The sequence below is a fragment of the Panicum virgatum genome, chromosome 6N, assembly GCF_016808335.1.
Source record: "Panicum virgatum strain AP13 chromosome 6N, P.virgatum_v5, whole genome shotgun sequence".
Classification (NCBI taxonomy): Eukaryota; Viridiplantae; Streptophyta; class Magnoliopsida; order Poales; family Poaceae; genus Panicum; species Panicum virgatum.
This window is the reverse complement of record NC_053150.1, coordinates 53,050,888-53,077,559: the sequence shown is the minus strand read 5'-3', so window position 1 is coordinate 53,077,559 and position 26,672 is coordinate 53,050,888. Positions and strand designations below refer to the sequence as shown.

The 26,672-nt window shown below is 46.3% G+C and overlaps 5 protein-coding genes, 1 long non-coding RNA gene and 1 other non-coding gene across 18 annotated transcripts; 5 read left to right on the top strand and 2 right to left on the bottom strand.

Annotated features, from left to right (window-relative positions):
• The first annotated feature begins 534 nt into the window (after nt 1-534).
• LOC120678326 (putative protein TPRXL) lies at nt 535-3,941 on the top strand. The gene is made up of 2 exons (XM_039959449.1): nt 535-706; nt 2,595-3,941. The coding sequence occupies exons 1-2, from the start codon at nt 535-537 to the stop codon at nt 3,551-3,553; spliced, it is 1,131 nt and encodes a 376-aa protein (XP_039815383.1). The 3' UTR covers nt 3,554-3,941.
• Nucleotides 3,595-4,395, top strand: LOC120678325 (histone-lysine N-methyltransferase family member SUVH9-like). Its single transcript, XM_039959447.1, has one exon. It carries the CDS (start codon nt 3,595-3,597, stop codon nt 4,393-4,395), a length of 801 nt encoding a protein of 266 aa, XP_039815381.1.
• A 366-nt stretch (nt 4,396-4,761) lies between these two features.
• Nucleotides 4,762-5,348, bottom strand: LOC120677336. The gene is made up of 2 exons (XR_005676272.1): nt 5,239-5,348; nt 4,762-5,199 (listed from the first exon to the last, which is right to left on the bottom strand). It is a non-coding gene; the product is annotated as an uncharacterized LOC120677336 (long non-coding RNA).
• On the top strand, nt 4,935-10,280 carry LOC120677333 (7-hydroxymethyl chlorophyll a reductase, chloroplastic-like). Of its 5 annotated transcripts, none has more exons than XM_039958484.1 (17): nt 4,935-5,373; nt 5,461-5,545; nt 5,691-5,799; nt 6,013-6,097; nt 6,197-6,238; nt 6,468-6,538; nt 8,124-8,171; nt 8,262-8,324; nt 8,428-8,525; nt 8,718-8,753; nt 8,854-8,915; nt 9,012-9,039; nt 9,266-9,345; nt 9,420-9,489; nt 9,595-9,652; nt 9,781-9,845; nt 9,931-10,280. In XM_039958484.1, the coding sequence occupies exons 1-17, from the start codon at nt 4,994-4,996 to the stop codon at nt 10,129-10,131; spliced, it is 1,581 nt and encodes a 526-aa protein (XP_039814418.1). In that variant the 5' UTR covers nt 4,935-4,993; the 3' UTR covers nt 10,132-10,280. The 5 variants fall into 5 exon arrangements, with proteins under 5 accessions (XP_039814418.1, XP_039814417.1, XP_039814419.1 ...); XM_039958483.1 differs by having other exon boundaries at nt 6,460-6,538; nt 8,120-8,171; XM_039958486.1 differs by lacking the exon at nt 6,013-6,097 and having other exon boundaries at nt 4,961-5,201; nt 5,238-5,373; nt 8,120-8,171.
• Nucleotides 10,281-10,448: 168 nt separating this feature from the next.
• On the top strand, nt 10,449-10,531 carry TRNAL-AAG. The gene has a single exon. It is a non-coding gene; the product is annotated as a tRNA-Leu (tRNA).
• A 276-nt stretch (nt 10,532-10,807) lies between these two features.
• Nucleotides 10,808-14,129, bottom strand: LOC120677334. Of its 5 annotated transcripts, XM_039958492.1 has the most exons (10): nt 14,034-14,129; nt 13,676-13,904; nt 13,437-13,595; nt 13,215-13,262; nt 13,050-13,112; nt 12,820-12,912; nt 12,584-12,727; nt 12,052-12,159; nt 11,300-11,431; nt 10,808-11,214 (listed from the first exon to the last, which is right to left on the bottom strand). In XM_039958492.1, the coding sequence occupies exons 2-10, from the start codon at nt 13,778-13,780 to the stop codon at nt 11,089-11,091; spliced, it is 978 nt and encodes a 325-aa protein (XP_039814426.1). In that variant the 5' UTR covers nt 13,781-13,904; nt 14,034-14,129; the 3' UTR covers nt 10,808-11,088. The 5 variants fall into 5 exon arrangements, with proteins under 5 accessions (XP_039814426.1, XP_039814423.1, XP_039814425.1 ...); XM_039958489.1 differs by having other exon boundaries at nt 13,676-14,110; XM_039958491.1 differs by having other exon boundaries at nt 11,300-11,351; nt 13,676-14,110.
• A 121-nt stretch (nt 14,130-14,250) lies between these two features.
• On the top strand, nt 14,251-24,947 carry LOC120678995 (mediator of RNA polymerase II transcription subunit 15a-like). Of its 4 annotated transcripts, none has more exons than XM_039960479.1 (10): nt 14,251-14,641; nt 15,302-15,413; nt 15,710-15,824; nt 16,449-17,678; nt 19,081-19,151; nt 21,465-22,901; nt 23,383-23,724; nt 23,887-24,081; nt 24,181-24,269; nt 24,346-24,937. In XM_039960479.1, the coding sequence occupies exons 1-10, from the start codon at nt 14,499-14,501 to the stop codon at nt 24,545-24,547; spliced, it is 3,936 nt and encodes a 1,311-aa protein (XP_039816413.1). In that variant the 5' UTR covers nt 14,251-14,498; the 3' UTR covers nt 24,548-24,937. The 4 variants fall into 4 exon arrangements, with proteins under 4 accessions (XP_039816413.1, XP_039816412.1, XP_039816414.1 ...); XM_039960478.1 differs by having other exon boundaries at nt 14,265-14,641; nt 24,343-24,947; XM_039960480.1 differs by having other exon boundaries at nt 14,273-14,641; nt 15,710-15,818; nt 24,343-24,947.
• Nucleotides 24,948-26,672: the final 1,725 nt, after the last annotated feature.

The window sequence follows — 26,672 nt, the reverse complement described above, 5'->3', positions numbered from 1 at the left end:
CTTCACCGAGCTCGCCGTCTGCGACCTGCTGTCCCGCCACTACGTCCTGCTCCCGCTCATCCTGGAGGATCTCGCCGGCACCGTCGACGGCGTGCTCAACGTCTTCGGCGGCCGGCGCGCGTGCGAGCCCTTCCTCGCCCCCGCCGAGCCCTGCGAGCCGGACGCGGAGTGGCCGCCGTTCACCGTGTTCTTGACGGCCCGGTGCTAGCGGAGGGTCGCCGCCTTCGCCTTCTCCTCGCGCAACGGACGGTGGCGCGCGCTCCCGTCGCCGGATCCGGGGAGAGAGGGGAGGGAGGGAGGGGAGAGAGGGAGGGGCGGCGCCGGGTACAGAGGGAGAGATGGATGGGCGGCGCCGGCGTCCTCTCGCCGTCGAACGCGAGGGAGTGGAGAGAGAGGGAATGGGTAATGGGGATTTTGGGTAGGCTAGCTGTTGGAGAAGATAAAATTTTGAGGAGTGATTTTTTTCCTGTGGATGACCCAAATTGTAGAATGGGTATTTGAGTCTCCGCTGTTGGAGATAGCCTCAGGGGGTCCATGGGCGTGCATTGCCTCCAGCACAGCCGGCTGTACGTCGACGTCGACGACGGCACGTACGGCTCCGAGACGCACACCCCGAGCCTTGGCGTCTGGCTCCAGTTCTTCGACATCGAGCGCGACCCATGCTGGGGGCGCCGGCATCCGGCTCTCGGGGTTTGCCAGCGTCACTGTAAGTTAACTGCTGTTACATGTGAAATTGACGGAAGTGGCACACAGGTAAAAGAAACTTCGACCAAATGTATAGAGAAACTTTTAAAGTAATTTGGATTTTTTATAATAATATATAGTTAAAATCCTCTATATTAAAAAAAGACTAATCGATATGGATTCACAGTACTGTTTAGTGTACAAGAATATTTTTTCAAGCGTCATTTAGCATGCTTGATATGTCATACGGAGTTTATAGAAAACTGGTTTGGTTTGATTTAGCGGTTGACAGAGAGGAGGAAGGGCTTCGACAATCTCTTCATGCACGTCCCTTTGAGGGCCAAGCTTCTGGCGCCTCACTGATTGTGCAACGCATCAAGTATGATGCTAACCTCTGGATCGCTGACGGAGCTTGTAGGCTAGGTCGTTTGTTTTGCGAGTAATCCATATAAGGAAAAACACCAGTGTCCATTATAAACAACTATTCTTCTTCTTAATACAATGATGTGTAGATCTTCTGCGTATTTGAAGAAAAAAAGAAAAAAATATTTCAAACGTACATGGGGATAAAACAGAACAGAAAACTGCAGTCGTGTCGACCAAGTGTATGGTGTGCCTGTGAAAACCATGCAGTATTCAAGGTACTATCGACCATCCTTTAGCAATTCCGAGCTACCGACGTTGACGTAAGTGCTGAGGATCTCCGTGACTGTCCCGGCCATCTCCTTGGCCACGGATGTAACATCTTCACCAAAATAAATCACTTGCTAAAAATGTATTTCAAAATTTTTGTATCGCTGAGCTCCAATTTTTTACTAAGTTCTCTGGACAAGACTCAATGTCCACTGTTGAACACATCAGCTAATTCCTGATCTAGTATGGAGAAGCTGCATGAATCGATGCTTGAGGATTCATCTGTTCCCATTATCACTATCTCGATCGGTTTACATGGTTCTCCCTCTTGCCCGCAAACTCCATCATTAAGTGGGCCGATTTGTAGAAATAGTTCCACAAGTACTTCTTCATAGGAGTACGCGAGATGAGGCTCACGAACCTACGGCTGTCAATTAGCGGAACGACGAACCTGTCACGGACTACATCCAAAGGTTCAAGGATACTAGGAGCAGATGCTTTAGCTTGTCTATCAATGATAGCCAGTTAGCTGAATTGACTTTTCAACAATTGTTGCCTCACATTAAGAAAAAGTTCTCTTCTCAAGAGTTTGAGAGGATAAGTCACCTTGCTCTGAGGCCAAGAAATGTAAATGTTCGAGCCCCGATTCCGGGAATGACTCTCCCTTAGGAAAAAAATCAACTTCGCTGGAGATTATTCCGATTCCGATGAGGAGGCACAGATTGGCTTGCTCGAGTGGACCAAGAAAAAAAAGCCAGTCTCGTGCCCGTTGGTTAAAAAAAAGGTATGGGTTCGACATTACAAAACCGACGGTATCTTCGATCGCGTTATCGTTATCTTGTTTTTTTTCGCCAACCAGTCATCATAAAATATATTCTAGGTGCGTTAATGTAGTAAATTCTAGGTGCGTTAATGTAGTATCTCTGATATTGTTAGGTAGGTGTAATTAAATGAACAAACACGTTTGCGTTATACATTCTGAACCAAACATTATTCCAAATTTTGGATTTGATCTAAATTTCTTTCAAAATTCATTCAGGCATCTCCACGCGAAGCAGCCGTGGGAGGGAGATTCGGTCGTCTGTCCGGAGCTGTCCACACCGGAGAGAGAGAGGCCAGCTAGCCCTCGCGTCGCCAATGGGCTCCTCGCCGCCGCCGCCGCCGCCGCCGCAAATGGCGCAGCTCCTCTCGCGATTTCCCGTCATCCCCAAAGCCGACCCCGATGGCCCAACCCCACCACAAACCCCCATCCCCGTCGCAGCACCGCCGGCGCTGATGCTCGCGCTCACCCCGGAGCTTTGCGACGCCCTCCACAGGGAGCTTGCTCCCTCCCCCGACGACGACGCCTTCTTCGCCCGCTGCCTTCGCCAATCCCAGCTCCACCTCGAAGCCCTCGCCGCACAGCTCCGCCCCAATTCCTCTTCCGCCGCCGCACCTTCTCCACCTCTCCCTCCCCCGCTTCCTCCTCTGCCCCCTCGGCAGGAGATGCAGCTGCCTCGAGATTCCGGGGCGGGCGGATCCAATCCCTCCACCACCAAGAAGCGCGCGCGCCCCGCCGCTGAGATGGTGCGCGTCGCCAACCTCGCTCCGGCCGACCATCTCCACTACCGCGCCCTCGTCCGCCGCGCGCGCCTCACCTTCGGGGCGCTTCTCGTCGCCTACCAGCGCCAGGAGCCCTCCGCCGGCGCCCGCAACCGCGCCGACCTCCGCGCCTCCAGCCGGATGCTCTCCGCCGGCCACTGGCTCCACCGCGAGGTCCGCATCGTCGGCGACATCCCCGGCGTCCTCGTCGGCGACGCCTTCTACTACCGCGCCGAGCTCTGCGTCGTCGGCCTCCACACCGCGCCGCAGGCCGGCATCGGCTACATCCCCGGCAGCCTCGTCAACGAGGGCCACCCCGTCGCCACCAGCATCGTCTCCTCCGGAGGGTACCTTGATGACGAGGACACCGGCGACGTCCTCGTCTACACCGGCAGCGGCGGCCGCCAGCGCAACCGCCTCGACCACCACGCCGATCAGACGCTCGAGCGCGGCAACCTCGCGCTCCACAACAGCTATCTCTATGGCGTCGAGGTGCGCGTCATCCGCGGCCACGTCTGCGACCAGAGCCCCAACCGCAAGGTTTACGTCTACGACGGCCTCTACAGGGTCGTCAGCTCCACCTTCGGCCCTGGCAAGTCCGGCCATGACGTCTGCAAGTTCAAGCTTGCGCGTCTCCCCGGCCAGGAGGAGCTAGGCAGCAAGAGCTGGCACACCGCCAAGCAGCTCAATGACGCCATGGACGCCAGAATCCGCCCGCCGAGGTACATTTCGCTCGACCTCTCCAAGGGGGCGGAGGTCCTTCGTGTCCCCGTCTGCAACAAGCTGGATGACGACAGGTCTCCCCTGCTATTTGAGTACACTGTCCGCCCCGAGTTCCCGGTGCCCCCAGCGTCCGGGCCGGTCAGCCGGCAGAGGGGCTGCCACTGCGCCACGGGCTGTGGCTCCAAGTGCAGATGCGAGAGGAAGAACACTGGAGGACTGGTGTACAATGAGGATGGCACTCTGGTGATGGGAAGACCGGTGGTGTATGAATGCGGTGCTCTGTGTGCTTGCCCCATGACCTGCATGAACCGGGTGACGCAGCGAGGGATGAAGCACCGGCTGGAGGTGTTCCGCTCCAACGAGACAGGCTGGGGTGTTAGGGCGCTGGACTTGATACCGCCGGGCGCTTTTGTGTGCGAGTACAGTGGGGATGTGGTCGCCATGGATGATCATCCAGGCAACACACTGATGGAGGAGCGCAGCATCATCGACCCGAAGCGGTTTCCGGAGCGATGGAAGGAGTGGGGAGATGCCTCAGCCGTCGACCCAAGCATCAGGGGACCCCAATGCGCTCAGTTTGCAGGGCCAGGTTACCTTCTCGATGTGTCCCAGAAGAGGAACGTTGCCTGCTACATCAGTCACAGCTGCACGCCGAACGTGTTCCTTCAGTTTGTAGTCCGTGGCAATGAGGATGAACGGTACCCTCACCTGATGGTTTTTGCCATGGAGACAATCCCACCAATGCGAGAGCTGAGCATCGATTATGGGCCATAATCGATGGGTATCCGAGTGCAAGCTGATGCTGGTTCTGAAGCAACAGTGATCCGAAAGGCTTACTGGATTTTTTGGAGGATAGGCCATCTGAGGGATTGATTTTTTTGGGGCGGGGGGATATAGGGTCGCCATACATTGGTCTAGTTTCACCATAGGTTGTGCCCTCTAATCTTTTAGATTCTAGAACTGAGGGTGTTGCTAGCTGCTCACATTTCTGTTGGTATCACCAAGCCTTTGCCTTTGATTGGTGGTGGTGCTGTGTCGCTGCTGGTGTGGTTACAGGGCTTACGGGGCAGCAAAAGGTATGCTAGATCTCTTTTACTAGTGTAGTACTGATGTGGTAATGGGGTTGGCACCTGTATAACATGAATGAACAGCTGCTTCTATTTTGGCCTTTGTTTATGTCACAGAAAGGGGGCAAGTTGCATATTGAGTTTTTGGATTGGTATACATAGTCTGTTTTTGACTGGCCTGGAGATACTATGAGTTTATGATAGTCTTGTATAGCATGTTTTCTGTAATCAGGGCAATGCTTTCGTTGTTCAGTCTTCAGAGAGGAGGGAGGAAAGCCTTAAGCCTTTTATAGACAGGCCCACCAATGCAAGCCCACGTAAGGCCTGGGTGTGGTGTGCGTCGTCGTCTCCCTCCACTCGATTCCTCCCCCTCCTCCGTCTCTTATCGTCATCATCATCGTCGTTCCGGGCTGCGAGCGAGTTCCATGGCCTCCACCACCTGCCTCTCCCTTTCCTTGTTCGCCTCCTCGGCGGCTCCCTCTGATGCCGGACCCCGCCGCTCATCCTTCGCCTCTGATGCCGGACCCCGCCGCTCATCCTTCGCCTCCACCTCCTCCTCCTCCTCGTCTTCCTCCTCCTCCAAGAGAAACGAAAAGCTCCCGGCCAGGGCTCTCCGGGAGGATTGGCGGCAGAAATCCAAGCCCATCCCTCCTGCCGCCGTCTACCCTGCCAAGGACCACTGCAGGTATGCATTAGATTGCTCGGCCTGCAGCTCTATCTTGTGTTGTGTGATGCGATGCTCATCTCTGTTTGTAACTATTCCCCATCTCAGCCGCTGTGGCCTCTGCGACACATACTATGTTGCGCATGTCAAGACCGCCTGCGCCTTCCTGGGCGACGGCATGTCCCGTGTCGAGGTCGTCTCCTCCTCCATCTTCGCATCACCTACCTAGCTCTGCTAATCCTTTGATGAATCCGTCCGTTGCCTGCAACCAAGTAGTGACGTTCTACACAATTGTATTGACGCAAATTTACAAATGCCAACATCATATACATATGTAGGATCTTGAGCCACTAGTCCATGGGAGAGGCAGGAAGGAAAGCATGGATGAAATGTACTTTGGAGTACATGATCAACTCTTGTATGCTAGGAAGACTCAACCAATTCAAGGTACTATCTTACCGTCCGTACCTCTTGTGGATTCTTCTTCTCCTCCTCCTTTACCACCATTGCCTGTTCCCAACCTGGCAACCTGCATATCTGCAAGGAAGGGGGGAAAAACCTATGCAGTGTACCACATGGTCTACCTTAAGAAACCAAAACCACACGCACCAGTGTGGCAGTGTCGCATGTAATATATATATATCTGCGCCTTACATGTAGGAGCTCAGTGGACAGGAATTGTGACAACAATCGCTGTTGAGATGCTGAAAGCAAATATGGTCGATGCTGTGGTTTGTGTACAAAGGCACCCAAACAAGAATCAAATGCCACATCCTTCTTTCTCTCTGCAATGCACAAGCATAATCACGTGGGTTTAAACAATGGATTTTGTTACCCTCTGCAGTGATCCTGACGACAGGCTTGCTCCAAGGCATATTTTGGCCAGGTATTGTGAAACAGATGGATTTCTGAAATTTTCTATATGGCTTGTGTATAAGCAAAGCAAAGCACTCCTCAACGGCATATACATTTGAACTTTCACACTTTCTGCAACTATCTTGAGCTAAAACTGTTATTATCATTCATCCATGAATTATTCATGCTAATCATCATGTCCCTTGCTTGCTAGAATGGAAGCATTTAATTTAGGTAGCCATGCTCTTGTAGGACACCAGACGAAGTTATTGCAGCCAAAGGTGTGAAGCCAACATTATCGCCAAATCTCAATACGCTTGCCTTAGTAGAGGTAAATCATTCTTTGTAAAACTATACTAACCCCCCCCCCCTCCTGAACAAGCTGGGCACCTTGCCTCCTTCTTAAACCTATTTACCTACAGAAGTAACTAATAGCGGGTCATGGTGCATGGTGGCAGAAACATTGGCTGTTCCGACATTAAATTTTGGTTACTTGGTCCAGAACTCCAGATACTTGTTCCCATTTCCCAATTCTAGGGAGCTAGAAGTATTTAACTTATATTTGATTTGATTGTTTCGACATGTGATGATTAGCATGGTCCAGAACTCCAGAACTCCTTAACAAAAATTTTGACTTATATTTAACAAAAATTTTGGTTACTTGGTCCAGAACTCCTTAATAGAAGTATTTACCCTCATTAAGGATATGTACAAGGATGCGACGACGTTTGTCCGGACATGTGATGGCAACACCACTGACTTTCCTATTAACATAGGCCTACACCAGGGGTCAGCATTGAGCCCTTATTTATTTGCTTTAATGATGGATGAGGTCACAAGGGATATACAAGGTGAGATCCCTTGGTGTATGCTCTTTGCTGATGATGTGGTGCTAGTTGACGAGAGTAGGGCAGGGGTTAATAGGAAGTTAGAGCTGTGGAGACGCACGTTAGAGTCGAAAGGGTTCAGACTTAGTAGGACCAAGATCGAGTACATGATGTGCGATTTCAGCGCGACTAGGCATGAGGGGGGAGATGTTAGTCTAGATGAGCAAGTGGTGGTCCAGAAGGATACTTTTCGGTATTTAGGATCGGTGCTACAAAAGGATGGCGACATTGATGAAGATGTTAGGCATAGAATTTCAGCTGGCTGGTTGAAATGGCGGCAAGCTTCTGGCATTCTTTGTGACAAGAGGGTGCCACAAAAGCTAAAAGGCAAATTCTATAGGACAGCAATTCGTCCGGCGATGTTATACGGTGCTGAATGTTGGCCTACAAAAAGGCGACATGTCCAGTAACTGAGTGTAGCAGAGATGCGGATGTTGCGGTGGTTTTGCGGGCACACAAGGAGGGATAGAGTCCGGAACGAAGTTATTCGGGATAGGGTCGGGATGGCACCAATTGAGGAGAAACTTACCCAGCATGGGCTGAGATGGTTTGGACATGTCCAACGAAGGCCTCCTGAGGCGCCGGTGCGTAATGGGGTTATTGAGCGGGTCGATAATGTAAAGAGGGGTAGATGTAGACCTAAACTGACGTGGGATGAGTCGGTTAAGAGAGACCTTAAGGATTGGAATATCTCTAAAGAGATAGCTTCGGATAGGAGCGCTTGGAGACTAGCTATCAATGTGCCTGAACCTTGAACTTATTTCTTTCGGGTTTCATCTCTAGCCTACCCCAACTTGCTTGGGAAAAAAGGCTATGTTGTTGTTGTTGTTGATTTGATTGTTTCGGCTAGGGTAATTCTGTTAGCCTTCAACCTGGAATGGCCATTTCCATTTGACTACATATTCCAGTGGGTTCACAAATCCATTCCAATAATTACTCTGGCCATAACCAGATGCATCCTACTGTGTCAGCATGATGTAACCAGTTTAGATCAATCCAGAGAGTTAAGTGATTTCCTTTGGCAGGCAGCTGGTGTAAAGCGTCTTCTTTTCTGTGGTGTCGGTTGTCAAGTGCAAGGTGTTTTTCCTTTAACTAGCCTTTTGTCTATTTCTATTCGTGATGGTTTATCATATGTTGCAGTTGTTAAAGTTATTATTTGGATTGCAGCCTTGAGATCTGTAGAAAAGTACCTTGGTTTGGAAAAGCTTTATGTGCTTGGCACAAACTGTGGTAATTTCCGATGCTTCTCTCAAACCAATCGATCTTCACATTTTCTGTTATTATCATGCATGGAAGATATAATGTAGCTCTGAAATACTGTAATTTTTCTCAGTTGACAATGGTACACGTGAAGGACTCGATAAATTCTTGAAGGCGGCAAGCAGTGAACCAGAAACTGTTCTTCATTATGAATTTATGCAGGACTACAAGGTTGAACATTGAATGAATTAGCTGCATAGATTTTTCCCCGTTTTGGGAGTTTCATGCATGACAAATCAGTGGAATAGGGATACCGTTTACTTTTCCAAATCAACAGAACAATAAGCATCTTAAGGTGTTGTTATGCTTTTGCTTAGAAACTTTTGATGCGTGATGACATTGTATAACCGAGAACTTTTACAGGTTCACTTAAAGCATTTAGATGGACATATTGAAGAGGTAAATATTTGTTTCCCTATTATGTTGACACTTTCTTTGGGTTTTCCACAATGGAACTGAATGGAATCTTTTAATTTATATATGGCCTAATTTGAAGCAGGTTCCCTATTTTTGCCTGCCAGCAAACGACCTGGTTGATGTTATTGCACCATCATGCTACAGGTATTATCTGTACAAATGGGTTGCTATTTTTTCACCCACAAAAACTTTAATTTGCCGCTCACAATTGAGCTAATGCTTTGCTTATACCATCTGCAGCTGCTTTGACTACACAAATGGCTTGGCGGTAAGGTTTCCACCATTTTGAATTTGGCTAGGTCTCTTGTTGTGTTGATTTGGATGGACACAAAGGAATCACTTGGTTTCTTATCCTAGGCCCTAGTGGCCTAGCTGTGCTACTCTTTATCATTGTCCTGCTATATATATCTTAACAGTCTGCTCTCTACTTGTCCTGGAGTGGAGAAGCATCTCACAGAGCCTGAAGGGTGGTGTTTTATGGAAAATCTGTGCAGGATTTAGTGGTGGGGTATATGGGCGTACCAAAATATGCTGGGGTTTCCATGACGCAGCATCCTCAGTACATTACAGTCAGGTACAGCGAGTGTTGTTGGTGGGGATGCATCATCAGTGAATTATATATATTGATCTGAGCGTGGCCTTCATCAGGAACGATCGTGGGAGGGAGATGCTGAGCCTGGTGGAGGGCCTTCTGGAGAGCACGCCGACAGTGAGCAGCGTATGCATCGCGTCCGCAGCTACAGATCGAATTGATGCAACAGTGACTGTAGTGCAGGATTCTTAGGACACTAGTATTGACAAGAGTATGTGTTGCTTTCTTCAGGGCGCGAGGCAACCATTTGTTATGGAGACAGTGAAAGCCGACGATGCGGCAAAATTAGGTATGAACGTGCATGCTAGCTCCCCTAATTGTTGATCTGAAATATATAGAATTAGTAATAATAAGAATTATTGAGGAATATGTTTGTTGGATTACATTACATCACATCAGGAATGACTTAATGTGCAGGGAAAGGAGCTTCGAGACCAGCTCCTAGGTTTGTGGGCAACATTCTGGCCTTCTTGCTGAACCTGGTGAGCCGGTGTCCAGACTAGGACTAGGACTAGCAGCAGCAGCAGCAGCGGGGCCTGAATGATCGGATGGTGTTTGTGCATGCAGGTTGGCCCCAAGGGCCTGGAGTTCGCACGCTACTCTCTGGACTACCACACGATCCGAAATTACCTGCATGTGAGGCGGGCATGGGGAGAACAGAGGGCTGAGCAGCACGTCCCGGGATACGCCAAGAAGATCGTGGAGGCCTACGACCGGGATGGACGGATCCAGTCAATGCTCAACTCCAGCAGTCAATCAAGGGCCTGAATGAATGACTAGACCTGCATTGTATTTGGATGATCATGATTGCAAGATTATTAGTTATTATTGCAGGGACATATATGATTACTGTAACGTAACGTGATATAGTACTATATATATGATAGTAGAATACATACACACATACCATGGGTAAATCCGATGCGTAGCCTTTTGTGCCTATAACAGATCCATATGGGTAAGAAAATTAATCCACACTCATAACCCTAATTATAATGGAGTAAAAGCCGCCACCATCCCATTTCCTATGGTGTAGTGTGGGTTCCATATGTACAATGGAGGTACACCAAGGCAATTATCAAAAAGTTGAGATGGCCGAGTTGGTCTAAGGCGCCAGATTAAGGTTCTGGTCCGAAAGGGCGCGTGGGTTCAAATCCCACTCTCAACACTTTGAATTTTTGTGGTATCTCTGACTCTCCGCTCCCCTCCTCTGATTTTTTTTTTTTTTTGGGGAAAGGCAGGCGAGTTGGTGTGTGTCTGTCGCCTCATGTCCATATGCGCGCAATTATCAACTCCACAGTCAACAGGTGCACATCCGCATCCTCCAGAATTTTGCCAGCCTCGCTTCCAACATATCCAAGCCGTGATCTTGGTGCCTGTTGCACTTCGCATATCCCACAAAATGTCATCTTCACGATCTGAAACTAACTTCCTTGTGTGCAAATTGTTCAATTTTCTTTACTGATGATAACTTGTTGCATCAAGAATCTCAAGCCGAACACATTGATCTAGATTTGTTCGTCAATAATATTTCGAATACAAACATTGCACATCAGCAAAACACTGGTTCTTTACAATGCAGCCAATGCACTACACAAGTTTTGAGTTGATTAAATCTCCTAGAAATGTACTCAATATCTCAACTCAGACGGTTCAATTCCCTGCAGATATATCAGATTCACTACAACTTTGACTACAGCTGCTGTATTATCCCTTCCTTTACTGTCAATGGGAACTTAACGAACGTGACGTATATTCAGTCCCAGCACCTAAGCGATGGATGCACAAACCAGACCGGTGCACAACATAACTACTAGCATGGAAAGTTTGACTGCTCTTGAACTTCACCAACTGTAGTAGAGCCAACGAAATCAGGTCTAATACAATACAATTGGATAGTAGCTAGCAATTCACCAGGGTACACAGAAATTCGTACCAGGAAGTTCGACTGCAAAGTTAGCTTGAGCGTCAGCAGCTGAGTTGTAATCCTGTGCACGAAACAAGGCAGTATGAGTGACAGGGGTACCAGCATTCTAGTTGTCACCCACATCCTTTCTTGAGAGAGGGACTGTTGGACCAACATTGAATCCAGTAAAAAAAGAATTCTAGCAGCAAGTTATGCTTCACTGAGGAGCAGATGGCTGATCAAAAGAATTACTGCTAAAAATTGATTAATATAAAAAAGTGGAAAGGCCATATCAAACCGTGGAGATGTCAATCTATATGTTTATTAGATGCCAATTCTAAACGATGCTTACATGTAAAACAGATAGGAAATTGCTGGAAGAAATATGTTACCACTTAACTGAGACAATATGAAGCAATCATGAATTGGTCATGCATCAATCTTGGGTCACTTTTTCACTACTTCAATTGCAAGAAAATGTAGAGGCATGCTAACGTGCACGAAATAGCTAATACGCAACACTCAAAGAGCTCCGCAGAAGAGGGAGGGGGGAGGACTCCACCTTTTTTTTTTGGGAACTGGTATCTTTTGAGAATTGATTATATGATTGTCAACATTAAATTTTGCATGGCAAACTATATATTGGTAGGTTCCAGCACTAAAAAAAGAATAAATGAAGAATTTAATGTGGTGCAGCGTATGCAAATGGCAAACCATAACGCTGGCTTGTCTAAAAGAAAACCGAACAAGGTCAGAAGACAGAGGAAATATGTGATACCTACCCTCAAAACATGCCTGATTTGAAATAACTGAAATGTCCCCTTCAGCTCCTTAACTTTCTTGCACAAGCCAGCCATATTATCATTCCTAGCACGCCAGAGATCTTGGACCTGCTCCAGAAGTCCAATATGTTAGTTTTGTTAAGGAAAAGATGAATGTTACTACAGTATCCAGCTGCTCAAGGAGCTCTCCTGAGAGATTTTATAAGATTTTGTATGCATCGAGATGGCTTTAATTTAATGAGACCTGATTTGAACAAGGGCTGTTTCAACAGAAGAACATGTACTTGGGCGTGTTGAATAAAAAAAATCCATTTTGCAAAACAAGACTGAATAAAACTGTGTGGCCAAATCACATTTGAGGTAACAAACGAAGCCTGTAAAAGACCCATTTTGAGTTTTCCATTCATCCACAAATTTAATACTTTAGTGGGATTAGAGAGTCAGAACGAACTGCACAGCGCTAAATGTCTATTGATTGATGGTGCACAGTAGAACATACAAGCTGTGGAGTAGCGAAGTTATCACCACTCACCTGGTTACAGACAAGCTTAGAATCTCCTTGAGCACGGATATACTTGAATCCTTTTTTGGCCGCATATTTAAGCCCCAGGATCAGCGCACGATATTCAGCAGCATTGTTCGTTGCAATACCCAGACCCTCACGCAGCTGAGCAATCTTCAGTAAAGATCATAACATGGTAACCAGATAGGCATGGTGATTGAATGTTAATACAACATAACAGCTTAGCTAGCAGTTGCACGACATACCACAGAACCATCTAACCGCCTTATTATTGCTCCAGCCCCTGCTTTCCCAGGATTTCCCTTAGAAGCACCATCAAATTCAAGAATACAAGAGAGCTGCATAAAAGGTCAAACCTGCTGATGAGAAAAGTTCATGTATCATCACAGCAAAGATAGGTTGCAAATATACATGCTAGTATGATACCGTAACTACAGAAACGAACCAAGGAACAATGTACATTATTCATACTCACATGACTATCAGGTAATGGTTCCTGCTCATCAACTTTGGGATGCTTCTTTGATGGCCCAGTTTCCTTGAGAAAGTGATTTTCGGTGCGAGTAAATGAGATAAACAGAGGTGAGTTTTAAATGGATCAACCTATTGACTATTGTGGGGGCAAAAAAATGCTACTCACAATCTCGTTTGGCCTTTTCAAAGTTGAGGATGCAGCTGCATCAGGTTGCTGAAATCACACACCAACACAAATTGCACAATCATCACTCTAGGAGGATGGTAGTAAGTAAGATGCAAGCCTAGTAACATATTATCATGCAAAACTGGTGGGCACTTAGTGCATTGTAGAATTACTGACAGAGCGTGGCTCTGCAGCAGCTGGCTGCTGGTTTGGTTGCGTTACCTGGAAAGGGCAGGGAACTAGATCGTCGAACAATTCATCTCGTGCATCTGCTGCGTCAATGGCGTAGAGGGCGTTCCTCAAGCCGCGCGCAGCGAGATATTCCTCGGTGTCTTTGCGCAGAGAGTAGCCTTTGAAGACAGTGACGGAAGGGTCGCAAACCTAGCAGCAGCAGGGGCATGGTGAGCAAGCAAGCATTAGTTAGCAAGGGAAAGGAACTGACGGAAGTTGAAGGTAGATACCGAATTGCTGACTTGAGCTTGGCATTCGCTGAGGGTCTTGTAGATGCCGATGACGTCCCCCTTGCGGACGACGTAGAAGGGCTCGCCGGCTGCTGCGGAGTCCATTGGCGTCTTTGCGGCGGATCTCTTGGTGGAGCGCCGTGAGGAGGAGGAGGAGGAGAAGCGTGCGGGCGGCGGCACAGGAGGCCTGAGAGCCAAGAAGAGGGGGTGCTGCCTCCTCCACGCCGCTCTGGAAATCAGCAGTCCACGGAGGAAAGAAGAGCAGCTCCGAATCACCATCAGAGAGGCGGAGGAGAAGCACACGACAGCGGCTGGAGCTGGGGCAGGGGCAGGGGCAGGGGCTGCGGCTGGGGCTTACCAACCGCCGCCGCGCGGAGAGGGTGCCGGCGCAGGCGCTTCCCTTCCTCCTTCCAACGGCGACGCGGACGGGCCAGACAGGCGGCTGCTGCTACTGCAGGATGGGCCTTGTTTTTTTTCTTTCTGTAAGAGAACGAGAAGGCCCAAATATATCCGGCCCATGGACTGTAATGGGCCAAATATCTCCAGCAAGAGAGAGAGGAGGAGGAATAAGTCGCGGCGGTGGTGGGGTTGGGTGGTGGTCATCTTCCTCCCAGCCGAGACGAGCGAGGTCTCTCGCGTCGCGTCGCTTTCCTCAATTTCTTCTCCCCACCCGCCCGCCTCGATTCCTCCTCCTCCTGCTGCAGGCTGCAGCTGCTGCTCGCCGTAGAGCAACCGGCGATCCTTGGTCGCCCAACAGATCCGTCCAATCCACCAGTCAAATTCCAAGAGAGAAAGAGCTAGACAGGCGGCCGGGCCGCAGGCCATGGACGGCGCCGCCAACTGGCGCCCCACGCAGGGGGCCGACCCTGCCGCCGGTGGCGTCGACCCTAACGCCGCCGCTCCCGCCGGAGGCGACTGGCGCACCCAGCTCCAGCCCGAGGCGCGAAGCAGGATCGTCAATAAGATGTACGTCCATCGGCCCCTCTTCCTTCGCTTCGCTTCCCTCCCTCCCCCCCCCCCCCACCGACGAGATGCAATTTCAATTCCTTTGCGTTCGATTCGATCCGTACGCACATGCCTCCGTCCCCCTGCAGTTAGATGCACCCTACTGTGTTAGGGTAGGGTTTGCCGATCCATCTGTGCGCATGGGCCTACTGGTTCATCTGCCTATTTCTACATAATCACATCGCGGATCGGCAAAGGGGTCTCGCATCCTTGCCATCCACTCCATCATCCTATCTAGATTACACATCTCTGCCTAATTTAATTATCAAATTCCAAGAGCAGAAACTACTTGTGTGTTGCTACAGGATACAAAAAACAATATATAGCTGCCTAGAAGGTCATGCCTGGATCATAGACACACACAGGGAAAGTGCTAACTTAGACCCCGAGCAGCACGGGTCGTGGCAGTGCGTTTACAGGCGGTTGGACATTTGTTTGGGTGATTTTTGTTTCAAACGACGGATTAGTTGCACACCTAACTCCTTTCCCATCTAAACTAATTTATCGACCATTAGATAAGTCACAAAAAGATGTGCCAACAAAATTTTCCAGACTTAAGTACTCTTCCTAAAGCTTCGAATCTCTCAATATATCACATCACATCTTTCATTATTTGTGTAGAATGGAGACTCTGAAGAAGCATCTGCCAGTATCAGTGCCTGAGGGGCTGAGTGAGCTTCAAAAAATTGCTGTGCGTTTTGAAGAGAAAATCTATACTGCAGCCACCAACCAGGTATTTTAACCTAAATCTAGAGAAAATCTATACTGCAGCCTCAGAGTTAGAACTTTTAGTTATGGGGTGGGATCATCAATGATATCTATGAACAATCTAAAAACCTTGTAGGTCAATTTTTAGGTTCTTGTAGCATCTTTTTATCATCCTAACATAGACGATGGGGCAATGCATATATACTATGTAATGATATCAGGCCTTCTGGTACCAAAATATTATGGGCCCATGCATCTTATACTTATTAACTGTATTAATGCAAAGCTACATCTTAAGTACTTTCCTTTTGTATCACTCAGTCTGATTATCTGCGGAAGATTTCTCTGAAAATGCTGTCTATGGAGAGTCAGACAAAGACACAACAGAACGCTGGAAATGCTCAAGTGATTCCAAATCAAAACCCCCCAGGTACAGGTACCATGCACCAATATACAGCAGACACCCTTTTTGTGATGTTGATGTATTTGCTTCTTAGATTAGAAACTTTATCACGAGCAAGTTTTTTTGTGCAGTAAATTTGTTTTCTAATTCTAAGGAGAGAGAGAGAGAGAGAGAGAGAGAGAGAGAGAGAGAGAGAGAGAGAGAGAGTAGTTTTAACAATACCATGGTTTTGAAAACTAGAAGGTTTGTTGCATCCTAACATCCAGTACCTTTCCGAAACCAATGTATTTTGCAAAACCGTTGTATTTTGCCAATACTTCAAAAATATTTATTTTGCATTCAAACAGGCATTAGATGTTACTTATTAGTTAATGTAAAGTGATGCACATGCGTTCTGAATGATTATACCATGGTAATTTTCTTTTGAGATACAAATCAGTGGCTCAGTTCCTAATTGTTTTCAGTATGCTTTCCTTGAGTTCTTCTGTTTTTTTATCTGTAATATGTTGCATTGAGTTCTTCTGTGTGTCAGAAAATGAGGAAGCTCACTTTCTCAGTTTTTTATCTGTAATATGCTGCATTGAGTTCTTCCGTGTGCTTGTTGCAATTTTAAAGTAAGTGTTCCTTGTCTTAACGATGGTATATTTTCTAAAACAGCACCTGGCCTTCCTCCACAAGGCAGTAATCCAGCACAGTCATCAGCTATCCCGTTGATGTCTCAGCAACAGACACGGCAACCAAATGCTTCTACATCTGTTCAAGGTTCTCTCCCTAGTCTTGGTCAGAGCTTGTCGGGTGTCAGCCAGACATCCACGCTGCAGAACATGTCTGGCATGCCACAAAACACCATGAACAATGGTTTGGCACAGGGTACTCCACAAGATATGTATGCTGCACAAAGACAATTGGCAGGTAGGCAGCAGCAGCAGCAGCAGCAGCAGCAAGCACAGAATCAGTTAATTTATCAGCAGCAAAAAATGTTGATGAACCAGAAATTGCAGCAGAACGCACTCATGCAACCACACATTCAGCAGCAGCAATCTTTATTGCAGTCAACACAGCTGCAATCTTCACAGCAGGCCATGATGCAGATGTCATCTGGCCTTCAGCCTGGGCAGTCCACCATTTCACAAACGCAGCCCATGGCTATGCAGTCCGCTACGCAGAGTGGTATTCAACAGAATCCTTTGAACTCAGTACAACAATCTGTGCAGTCATTACTCCAGCAGCCTACACCATCTGTAATGAGGCAGCAGCAACATCCACAGTCCTCCATGCATCAGCAGCCTTCTTTGCAGCAAACTCAGCCAACTCAACAGTCCAACATTCCTTTGCAACAACAGCAACCACAATTAATGGGTCAACAGTCAAATTTGCAACAAAATCAGTTAATCAGTCAACAGAATGGTGCTGGGCTACCAGTTCAGTCAAATAATCTTTTGAATATGCAACAGACGCAGCAGATGTTGAACCAGCAATCAATGCCCTTGCACCAGCCTCAACAATTGGCCCCCCAGGGAAATATGTCAAGTCTGCATCAGCAGCAGCAGCAAAACCAGCAGCAGCAGCTTCTTGGAACTGCGCCAAATGTTTCTAGCATGCAACGAATGCATATGTCAAATAAGGCAATTCAGCAACCACAGCAGCAACACCATGCTCAGCAGGCATCGATGGGTTTGATGCAACCTCAGTCTCAGCAGAACCAGCTTCAGCAATCTCAACAACATATGATGTCACAGTTCCAGTCTCAGCCTAATCAACTGCAACAACAATTGGGAATGCAACAGAGACTTCAAACTTCAGCTAGCATGCTTTTACAACAAAATAACATTGATCAAAAGCAATATATTCAGGCTCCGAGGGGCCTTCAAGAAGTTTCATCCAGTAGTAAGTTCCTCATATACCGTCTTTGCAGTCTTTTACTAGTACTCTGTCTTGTCCTGTACTATTACTCTACCTTAACGATTCCCTGAGTTCTTGTGTAAGACTGTGGAGACGCACGTTAGAGTCGAAAGGGTTCAGACTTAGTAGGACCAAGACCGAGTACATGATGTGCGATTTCAGCGCGACTAGGCATGAGGGGGGAGACGTTAGTCTAGATGGGCAAGTGGTGGTCCAGAGGATACTTTTCGGTATTTAGGATCGGTGCTACAAAAGGATGGCGACATTGATGAAGATGTTAGGCATAGAATTTCAGCTGGCTGGTTGAAATGGCGGCAAGCTTCTGGCATCCTTTGTGACAAGAGGGTGCCACAAAAGCTAAAAGGCAAATTCTATAGGACAACAATTCGTCCGGCGATGTTATACGGTGCTGAATGTTGGCCTACAAAAAGGCGACATGTCCAGCAACTGAGTGTAGCAGAGATGCGGATGTTGCGGTGGTTTTGCGGGCACACAAGAAGGGATAGGGTCCGGAACGAAGTTATTCGGGATAGGGTCGGAGTGGCACCAATTGAGGAGAAACTTACCCAGCATCGGCTGAGATGGTTTGGAGTTTGGACATGTCCAACGAAGGCCTCCTGAGGCGCCGGTGCGTAATGGGGTTCTTGAGCGGGTCGATAATGTAAAGAGGGGTAGAGGTAGACCTAAACTGACGTGGGATGAGTCGGTTAAGAGAGACCTTAAGGATTGGAATATCTCTAAAGAGATAGCTTTGGATAGGAGCGCTTGGAGACTAGCTATCAATATGCCTGAACCTTGAACTTATTTCTTTCGGGTTTCATCTCTAGCCTACCCCAACTTGCTTGGGAAAAAAGGCTATGTTGTTGTTGTTGTTGTTGTTGTTGAAGCTAAGGTTGTGTTATGCTTACCATCATTTGTTGCTGTAGCCCTACAGATATGAACAAAACTTTTGTTGTCCACTTGCAGTTTTATCCATCTTAGGGATCTGAGATTTATTTCTGCTTAACTTTAGTATATTATGGCGATACTTATTCTGTGAGAATAAGCTTTAAATTGCTAGGAATAAAAAAATTTAGGGATGGCAACCATATATGCATAAATCAGGTGCAGTTTTATACCGTAAGTCCACAGCCTGTTATTTTGACTAGGTCGATCTTCAATGTTTTTTCTTCACCAAATGTGGTCCTCATTTGTGTTTAGTGTTTCTGTAATTGTTACTCTGCAATAATTTTTCTGTATTCTAATCTTTAATTCAACCTTGCGACTTCTCCAGTAGTAAGCATGCAAATTTCCGCACTGTTTGCATCTGGTTTCGTGTTTTAGGTTGCTACTTGATTGCTTGTTCATTGGTGTCTTGATTGTTTTAACAACCTTGCTTTCTATGCAGCATCTGTGGATTCCACTGCTCAAACTGGTCATCCAGGTGCAGGTGATTTGCAAGAGGAGCTATATCAAATGGTAAAGCATGTTACAATCCATTAGCATTGTCAAGCTTTTACTCGCAGCTTTCTAATGTTCATTGAAGAAGAGTGCCAGGAATAGGTAGATCTGTGATTCAACTGATTGAGATTGACATATAAGATGTAACTAGCAATATGCCTGTGCGTTGCAACGGGAGATCCGTCTTATTCTAATGCATGACATGTGTCTCTTGTTTGTTATGGAGTCGTTACCATATTGGATGAGTACAGTTGCTTCTTCAATGCTAACAGTCGGGATAATAAATTACAATGCAAGGGCAATGACATGCCAAAAAAAAAACCACAATCAAATTTTCTATCAATTTTCTGTTGTCATCTCTAATTTTGAATCTGGCCTTGTCCAAAGTCCTCTAGAGTTAAGTTTGATCATGAGAGAGTTTCTTGTTCCCCAATCCAACTAACAAACATATAGGGAGAACCTTTTGCAAAAAATAGTACTCCAGCAGATCAACTTTACCTTTCTCTTTTCCTAATAATTATTGAGATAAACCAATAATCCACCCCAACTCGGGTTGTGACCCTCCTAGTATGGTAGTTGGATCGTGACAAGATTATTGGGAACCGGAAAACAACACCTTTAATTACTCCTGCTAATGGGGTGGGGCTTGACGGGTTTTTTGGGTGGGTTTTAATACGGGTACTATTGGATGGGTGGAAACGGGTGACACTATGTAACAGGTTGGGGCGGGTTGGGTTGACGACACAGACGGGTTGGGATGGGTTGGGGCGCTATGGTAGTAGATCGGCGCGTAAGTCGCATATCATCTTCCGTTGTGACTTCGGGTTGGGGCGGGTTGGGGCATTGGGCCGACGGGGTGGGTTGGGGTGGGTGGTAGTTAGGGCTCTTGAAATATGGGTAGGGGCGGATTTGGGGCAGGTTCAACCCCATTAGCAGGCGTACCTTTAATAATCACGAAAGAGATATTGAGAGATCCCATTAGATGATTACTGAAATTGTTTATTAGGGAAATAGAACCTAGATATTACTCTTTGAGCTAATTGTCAGTTTCTTTATTTCTCTTAGCTTATCGTAATCGGATATGCTTGACACCCAAATATCTGACCATTACTTGTCTGTTTGTATCTTTCGTAAAATTAACCTTTGCTTTTGAACTCCACTATCTATTTGCCATCTTACCTTTTGTCTCTCTGGTCTCCACTTCTACCCCCAATCTGAGCAGCCCCGGATCCCCAATTTCCCCCTCATGCCAAATTCCAATCCAAACAGCACGGCAGTAGCACAAGCTTGCTCATCTTTCCTCCCTCTGGTACTCTCTTCACCAAGCAATCCGTAGTACCTAGCCTGGCCCTCCCCTCACTCATGCACCAGATGCAAACAAGTAGCATATCTCCTTCCGCTTGCTAATACCGAGCACCAGAACAACTCATCCCCTTTGATTCGGTTCAAGCGGAGCAGCAAGCTGTTCCTTTTATCCCTGCTCCTGCTGCAAGTCGCAAATCAACAAACAACAGTTGCAGGGCCCAAAGCACCAAACCAAGGATCAGCTCCACCTGCATCTCACTCTGATTCCCTCACCGCCAAGTCTTCGTGTTAGCTGCTAGTGCCCCAGCTTCCCTTTCTTTCTCGTGCCACAGGGTGAACACCGGCTATTCTCTTCCGATTCAGATAGGAGACCAGTAGGCCACAGGGTGCCGCTTCCGCTCCCGGCGATGCGCTTCTTATTCGGATAGAAGTCGGGGGGGGGGGGGGGGGCACGACTTGCCGCCGCTTGGCACACCTGCTGCTGCCACCGCCGACAGGAAGGGGAATCTGAAACCATGGCTGCCACCGCTGATTGCCGATGCCGCAGAACCACCCACGTGCGAGCGTAGGAGGTTGGGGGAGGAGCAGAACCACCGTGTGAGCACAGGAGGACGGGGGAGGAGGGGGGTGGGGGGTCGAGCGCAAGTTGACGGGGGAGGAGATGCGGAAGACTTGTTGGATCAGACCCACCTGTTGGCGACGACTTGTTGGATCAGGCCCACCTTTCGGTGACGGAGAACGAGCCAAAATCAAATTAGGCCCACTTGTCAATGGTTAAGAACGGACCAAACCAAAAAATTGGGTGGAAACCTTACTCGCTTTATAAATAGGTATAGATAACTGGCATCGTTGAACGTAGAAATGTTAGGATTTTTGCTTCCTGCCTGGTCCTAAATTCATTATACTGTTTTTCTTTTGGTATCATTATTTCATTGATCATTAATTTCGACCTGTATATATTAGAAAACACATTAATGGAATGCCTTGGCAACCACCTTTATTGTTTGTTTGTTTGTTTGTGCACAGATTAAGAACTTAAAAGACCAGTACTTTGCAGAACTCAATGATTTGTACAATAAAATATCTATGAAGATACAACATGTTGATAACCACATGCCAGCTCAAAAGTCATCAGACCAGTATGAAAAGATGAAGAACTTCAAAGCATCGTTGGAGCGCACATTGCACTTCCTGCAACTTAACAAGAGCAGCATTCAGCCAGGTTTGAGGGAAAAAATTCCAATATATGAGAAGCAAATTGTCAATATCCTGAATTTTCAAAGAAGGAAGCCTGTGCAGGCACAAGGACAACAACAGTTTCAGCAATCTGTTGGGCAAGCTCCTAGCTCTAACATTTCACAGCAACAACAGGCTTCAGGTTTGCAGCAGCATGATAGTCATGCTAATCAGATGCCTCAAGCAAGTTTGCCTAGCATGAGCACAGGAGTACAGTCCTCTGGTGCACCTGGCATCCAGCATGTACCTGCGCCTCAAGCGACAAACTTTGGTGTTCCAACAACTCAGCAAAATGTCACAAATGCACTGCAGGCTGGCTCTAATTTGGAGAGCGCCCAAGGAAATAATTTTAATCATGTGCAGCATGGTTCAATGGGTTCTGCATTGCAACAGGGAAGCACTGGTCCCATGCAGGGTGCAATGAATGCACAGCAGCAGTCCAGTAGTAACTTGTTATCCAACAATGCGATGAGTACAATGCAACCTAATACCAATTCCATGCAACAAAACGCAAGCTCATTGCAGCAGCTAAAGCAGCAACAACAGGAGCATCAGATTATGCAAAGTCAGCAAATAAAGCGTCAGCAGATTATACAACACTTACAGCAACAAAAGCAAATTCATCAATCACAGCTACCAATGCAGCAACAATTGCAGAAACAACAGCAGCAAGGGCAGATGCAGGTCTCACAGCTTCATTCTGGAAATGATTTGAACGAGCTAAAGGTTAGGCAAGGACCTGCAATGAAATCTGGAATGTACCTGGGTCAACGCAACTATTATCAGCAGATGAAACAGAATAGTGCCTTTCCAATTTCTTCTCCACAAAACCTCCAAGCATCATCCCCACAAATCTCACACCATTCTCCTCAGGTTGATCAGCACAATCTGTTGCAGTCTCAACTCAAGACCGGAACACCACTGCATTCAGCTAACTCACCATTTGTTCCATCTCCATCCCCACCTGTTGCCCCATCTCCTATACCAGTGGATTCAGATAAACCACTCTCCAACTTATCATCACTTACTAGTACTGGGCAGGCTGGACATCAGCAAACTTCCCTTCCACCTCAAACACAATCAATAGCCGTTAACACACCAGGCATATCTGCGTCACCCTTGCTAGCAGAATTCACAAGTGTCGATGGAAGTCAGGCTAATGTACCTACTCAAGTTCCAACCAAATCAAGCGCAGCAGAAAGGCCCCTCGACCGCTTGCTTAAAGCTGTCAGTATCTCTCCAGCTTCCTATTTACTTCCTTTCGACAATTGTTTGGTCATACTTTTCTTAATGTGCTGTTGAATGTGTATGCCTATAAATCTCCAAAACATACTAGCACAAAGAAAATGAGGCTTAAAATTTTGTCTATAGAAGTTTCGTATATGCCTTTTCCCAGCAACCCATATGTACCATGCTAGCTCTTCAAAAGATGACAATTACTGCCTAGTCAAATCTTGTTGTACTTTTGGCTCTTGCTTTTTGCATATCTGAAAGGTGAAAGCATGCAGAGCATAAGGCTTTATAGTTAACACGGTTTCTTATTATACTTCGTAATCCAGATATTTCTCTGAAAACATGTTCTCCTTGTATGGTAATAATAGACATAAGTCATTGACACCCTCTAAAAATTATTTTTATTTGATATATCGGAGTCTATGTTAATATTTTCTTCATATGCTTCATGTTGAACTTTTGTGTTGCAATGCAGTTGCGAACAACACAGCGCCAATCCCTTACTGCTGCAGTTAGCGATATAGGTTCTGTCGTGAGTATGATTGATAGGATCGCTGGATCAGCACCTGGTAACGGTTCTAGAGCTGCTGTTGGTGAAGATCTTGTCGCTATGACAAAATGCCGCTTGCAAGCCAGGAACTTCATAAGCCATGATGGGAGCGGTACATCAAAGAAAATGAAGAGGGACACTAGTGCTATGCCTCTTAATGTGTCATCGCCTGGAAGCATCAATGATAGCTTGAAGCAATCATATAGTGTGGAGACTCCTGAGCTGCAATCAACTGCAACCTCACGTGTCAAGTGTCAAAAGGCTGAGGTGTGGTTCTCCCAATATTTCTGTAGATAAGCTATGCAGAGCGCAATAGTCATTCATTAACTTGCATATTTGTATCTAATAAAAGGGACATGTTGCTTGTCTGGTATCCAAAGCGTTGCCTATCTAGTGTTTTGATCCCGTATCATACTCATCGTTTTGCAGGTGAACCATGCTCTAATGGAGGAGATTCAGGAGATAAACCAACAGCTCATAGACACAGAGCTCCATGTCTCCGAGGATGATGCTGAGTCATTCGCTGCTACATCTGAGGGGGCTGAAGGGACAGTCATTAGATGCACGTTCACTGCTGTTGCTGTTAGCCCCAGCTTGAAATCCATGTTTGCTTCGGCACAGATGGTGAGGCAGCCTCATGTGATTTCTCCTTTTTCTTTTTGTTGATGGATCTGTGCTGGCATTGGTTGCCTCATTCTGTCGTGTTTTGAAATTGTGTGGCAGAGCCCGATTCTGCCATTGAGGTTGCTTGTTCCTGCTAGCTACCCCAAATGCTCCCCGGTGCTCTTAGACAAGTTTCCGGATGAACAGAGGTGAGTTGTGGTGTGGCATCATATATTATTGTGTATGGAAGGTGGTGATTGATTTTGTGTATTGTGGCTGCAGCAGGAACTCGGACGACCTGTCTACAAAGGCCAAGTCAAAGTTCGGCATATTGCTCCGTGGTCTAGCGGAGCCCATGTCACTGCGAGAAATCGCAAGGACATGGGATGCCTGCGCCCGCAAAGTGATCTCCGAGTATGCCCAGCAGACTGGTGGAGGCAGTTTCAGCTCGAGCTACGGTTGCTGGGAAAGCTGCGTAGGCGCTTGATGACTCCGGCAGGCCTTGGCGACCGAGTACATTTTATTTATCATGATTATACTCATACCATAAGTATTTGTGTTGAGAAAGAAAAAAGAGAAGGGTTGTCCCCCTGTTGTATACCTCCTTGAGATCCTTGTGGTATTGCCAGTCTCAAACCAGATATGATTGTGTACAGGAGAGCGTATGAAGCAAGCAGTAGCAGACCATGCGTAGACATGCTTTGCCTTGCCTCCTTTTGACTCGTTGTGATAGATGCGACTCATGGTTGTCAGCAAACTAAACATGCATGTACAGTGATCCTAATTAAGGTCCTGCTGGGTTGGATGATTCTGATGGAGACCTCCTGTCCTCAGGATCAATCAGAACATATAAATAAGGGAAATATGTGGTGCAGCACATGCTACAACTGAAAGTAAGCTTCGTTGTTAATCCGTATTGCTTAACTCTCCTGTCTGATCCCTACCAATCTGGTTCCTGCTGGCGCGAAAGGAACCTGCTGAAGAGTATGTTAGGAGGAGCAGAGTTGCATTGCATTGCATTGCATGTAGAGAGAGATGGCTGTCTTGTCGCCTCCCTCCCTAGTGCCAGGGATGAATCTGTACCGCAGCATATCATGATTTGCACAGTGAGGGGGTGTTTAGATGGTGAAAAAGTTTGGGTTTGGGTACTGTAGTATATTTTATTGTTATTTAATAATTATCTCGTAGGAATCAGTTAGATTGTAATTAGTTATTTTTTAATTATATTTAATACTTCATACATGTGTTCGAAAATTCGATGTGTCTGAGCAAATTATTTTGGGAACTAAACGCAGCCCGAAGCGAGGAGGGACATGTGATGATTACGAATCTTCAGTGTACTGCTTTGGCTTTAGAACAGGAACAGAAGTGTACTGCAAGTTGCAGATCAGGTATCGTGCATGTACAGCTTTGGCTAACAGGAACAGAAGTGACTCGGGCCTTGGTTTGGCAACAAAACTAGCGTGCTTGTTTCTCGAAAAAAAATTCGCATGCAAGAAGTACTAAATAAAGTCTATTTGCAAAATCTTTTTAGAGATGTGTGTAATTTTTCGCGACGAATCTAATTACTATAATTAATTGATGATTAGCTACAGTCATGCTACAGTAACCATTATCTAATTGTGCGGTCAAAGACCTCATTAGATTCTTCACGGTCACTAGCACGGGGGTTCTGAAGTTAGTTTTGTAAACTGACTTTATTTGACATTATAATTATTAATCAAAATTATTACTATTTCTAGCGCGCTACAATTGTAAAGTCTATTTGCAAAATAGAGATGTGTGTAATTTTCCGCGACGAATCTAATTACTATAATTAATTGATGATTAGCTACAGTCATGCTACAGTAACCATCATCTAATTGTGCGGTCAAAGACCTCATTAGATTCTTCAGGGTCACTAGCACGGGGGTTCTGAAGTTAGTTTTGTAAACTGACTTTATTTGACATTATAATTAGTGATCAAAATTATTACTATTTCTAGCGCGCTATAATTGTAGCGCGAATCAAACAAACCCTGGAAAACACTGGACAGCTATGCTGCTTGCTTGTTCACCACTCACCAGACACGCAGCTGCTTTGCGGAAGATGCAGGAGTGGAGTAGCACTGCAGCAGTCTCTGCCAGAAGCTGCGTGTGAACAAGCCCTTGGCTGCGTTATGGTGGTGAAAAGAGTCACATCGGATACTGTAGCACACTGTAATATTTTTCGTTTGTTTGAATAATTATTGTTCTATCATGACCTAACTAGGCTTAAAAGATTCGTCTCGTCGTGTACATCAAAACTATGTAATTAATTTTTTTATTTATCTACATTTAATACTCCATACATGATGCAAAAGATTTGATGTGATAGGTAAATAGTGAAGTTTGGAGAGAGAAATTTTGAAACTAAACACAGCCCTTGTTTAGATGCAAAATTCCAAATTCCAAATCTATCACATCAAAAAAGAATTTTATATGCATGAAGTATTCAATTTAAACGAAATAAAAAATGAATTGCATAGTTTGCTTGTAAATTGCGAGACGGATCTAATGAGTCTAATTAGGATATGATTAGACACTAAATTACTACAGTACACATGCTCTAATGATATATTAATTAGACTCATT

Bases quoted from the DNA above. Each gene is read 5' to 3' on its own strand.
- LOC120678326 (XM_039959449.1), top strand. From the start codon at position 535: ATGGGCGTGCATTGCCTCCAGCACAGCCGGCTGTACGTCGACGTCGAC. The intron at 707-2,594 runs GTAAGTTAACTG...GCCGGCGCTGAT, and splicing joins CGGGGTTTGCCAGCGTCACT to GCTCGCGCTCACCCCGGAGC.
- LOC120678325 (XM_039959447.1), top strand. From the start codon at position 3,595: ATGGACGCCAGAATCCGCCCGCCGAGGTACATTTCGCTCGACCTCTCC.
- LOC120677333 (XM_039958483.1), top strand. From the start codon at position 4,994: ATGCAAGCCCACGTAAGGCCTGGGTGTGGTGTGCGTCGTCGTCTCCCT. The intron at 6,098-6,196 runs GCACCCAAACAA...TACCCTCTGCAG, and splicing joins GCTGTGGTTTGTGTACAAAG to TGATCCTGACGACAGGCTTG. The intron at 6,539-8,119 runs GTAAATCATTCT...TTCCTTTGGCAG, and splicing joins ATACGCTTGCCTTAGTAGAG to GCAGCTGGTGTAAAGCGTCT.
- LOC120677334 (XM_039958489.1), bottom strand. From the start codon at position 13,954: ATGGTGATTCGGAGCTGCTCTTCTTTCCTCCGTGGACTGCTGATTTCC. The intron at 13,596-13,675 runs GTATCTACCTTC...TGCTGCTGCTAG, and splicing joins AAGCTCAAGTCAGCAATTCG to GTTTGCGACCCTTCCGTCAC. The intron at 12,160-12,583 runs GTGAGTGGTGAT...CTTCTGGAGCAG, and splicing joins CTAAGCTTGTCTGTAACCAG to GTCCAAGATCTCTGGCGTGC.
- LOC120678995 (XM_039960478.1), top strand. From the start codon at position 14,499: ATGGACGGCGCCGCCAACTGGCGCCCCACGCAGGGGGCCGACCCTGCC. The intron at 15,825-16,448 runs GTACCATGCACC...TTTCTAAAACAG, and splicing joins TCAAAACCCCCCAGGTACAG to CACCTGGCCTTCCTCCACAA. The intron at 24,082-24,180 runs GTGAGGCAGCCT...ATTGTGTGGCAG, and splicing joins TGTTTGCTTCGGCACAGATG to AGCCCGATTCTGCCATTGAG.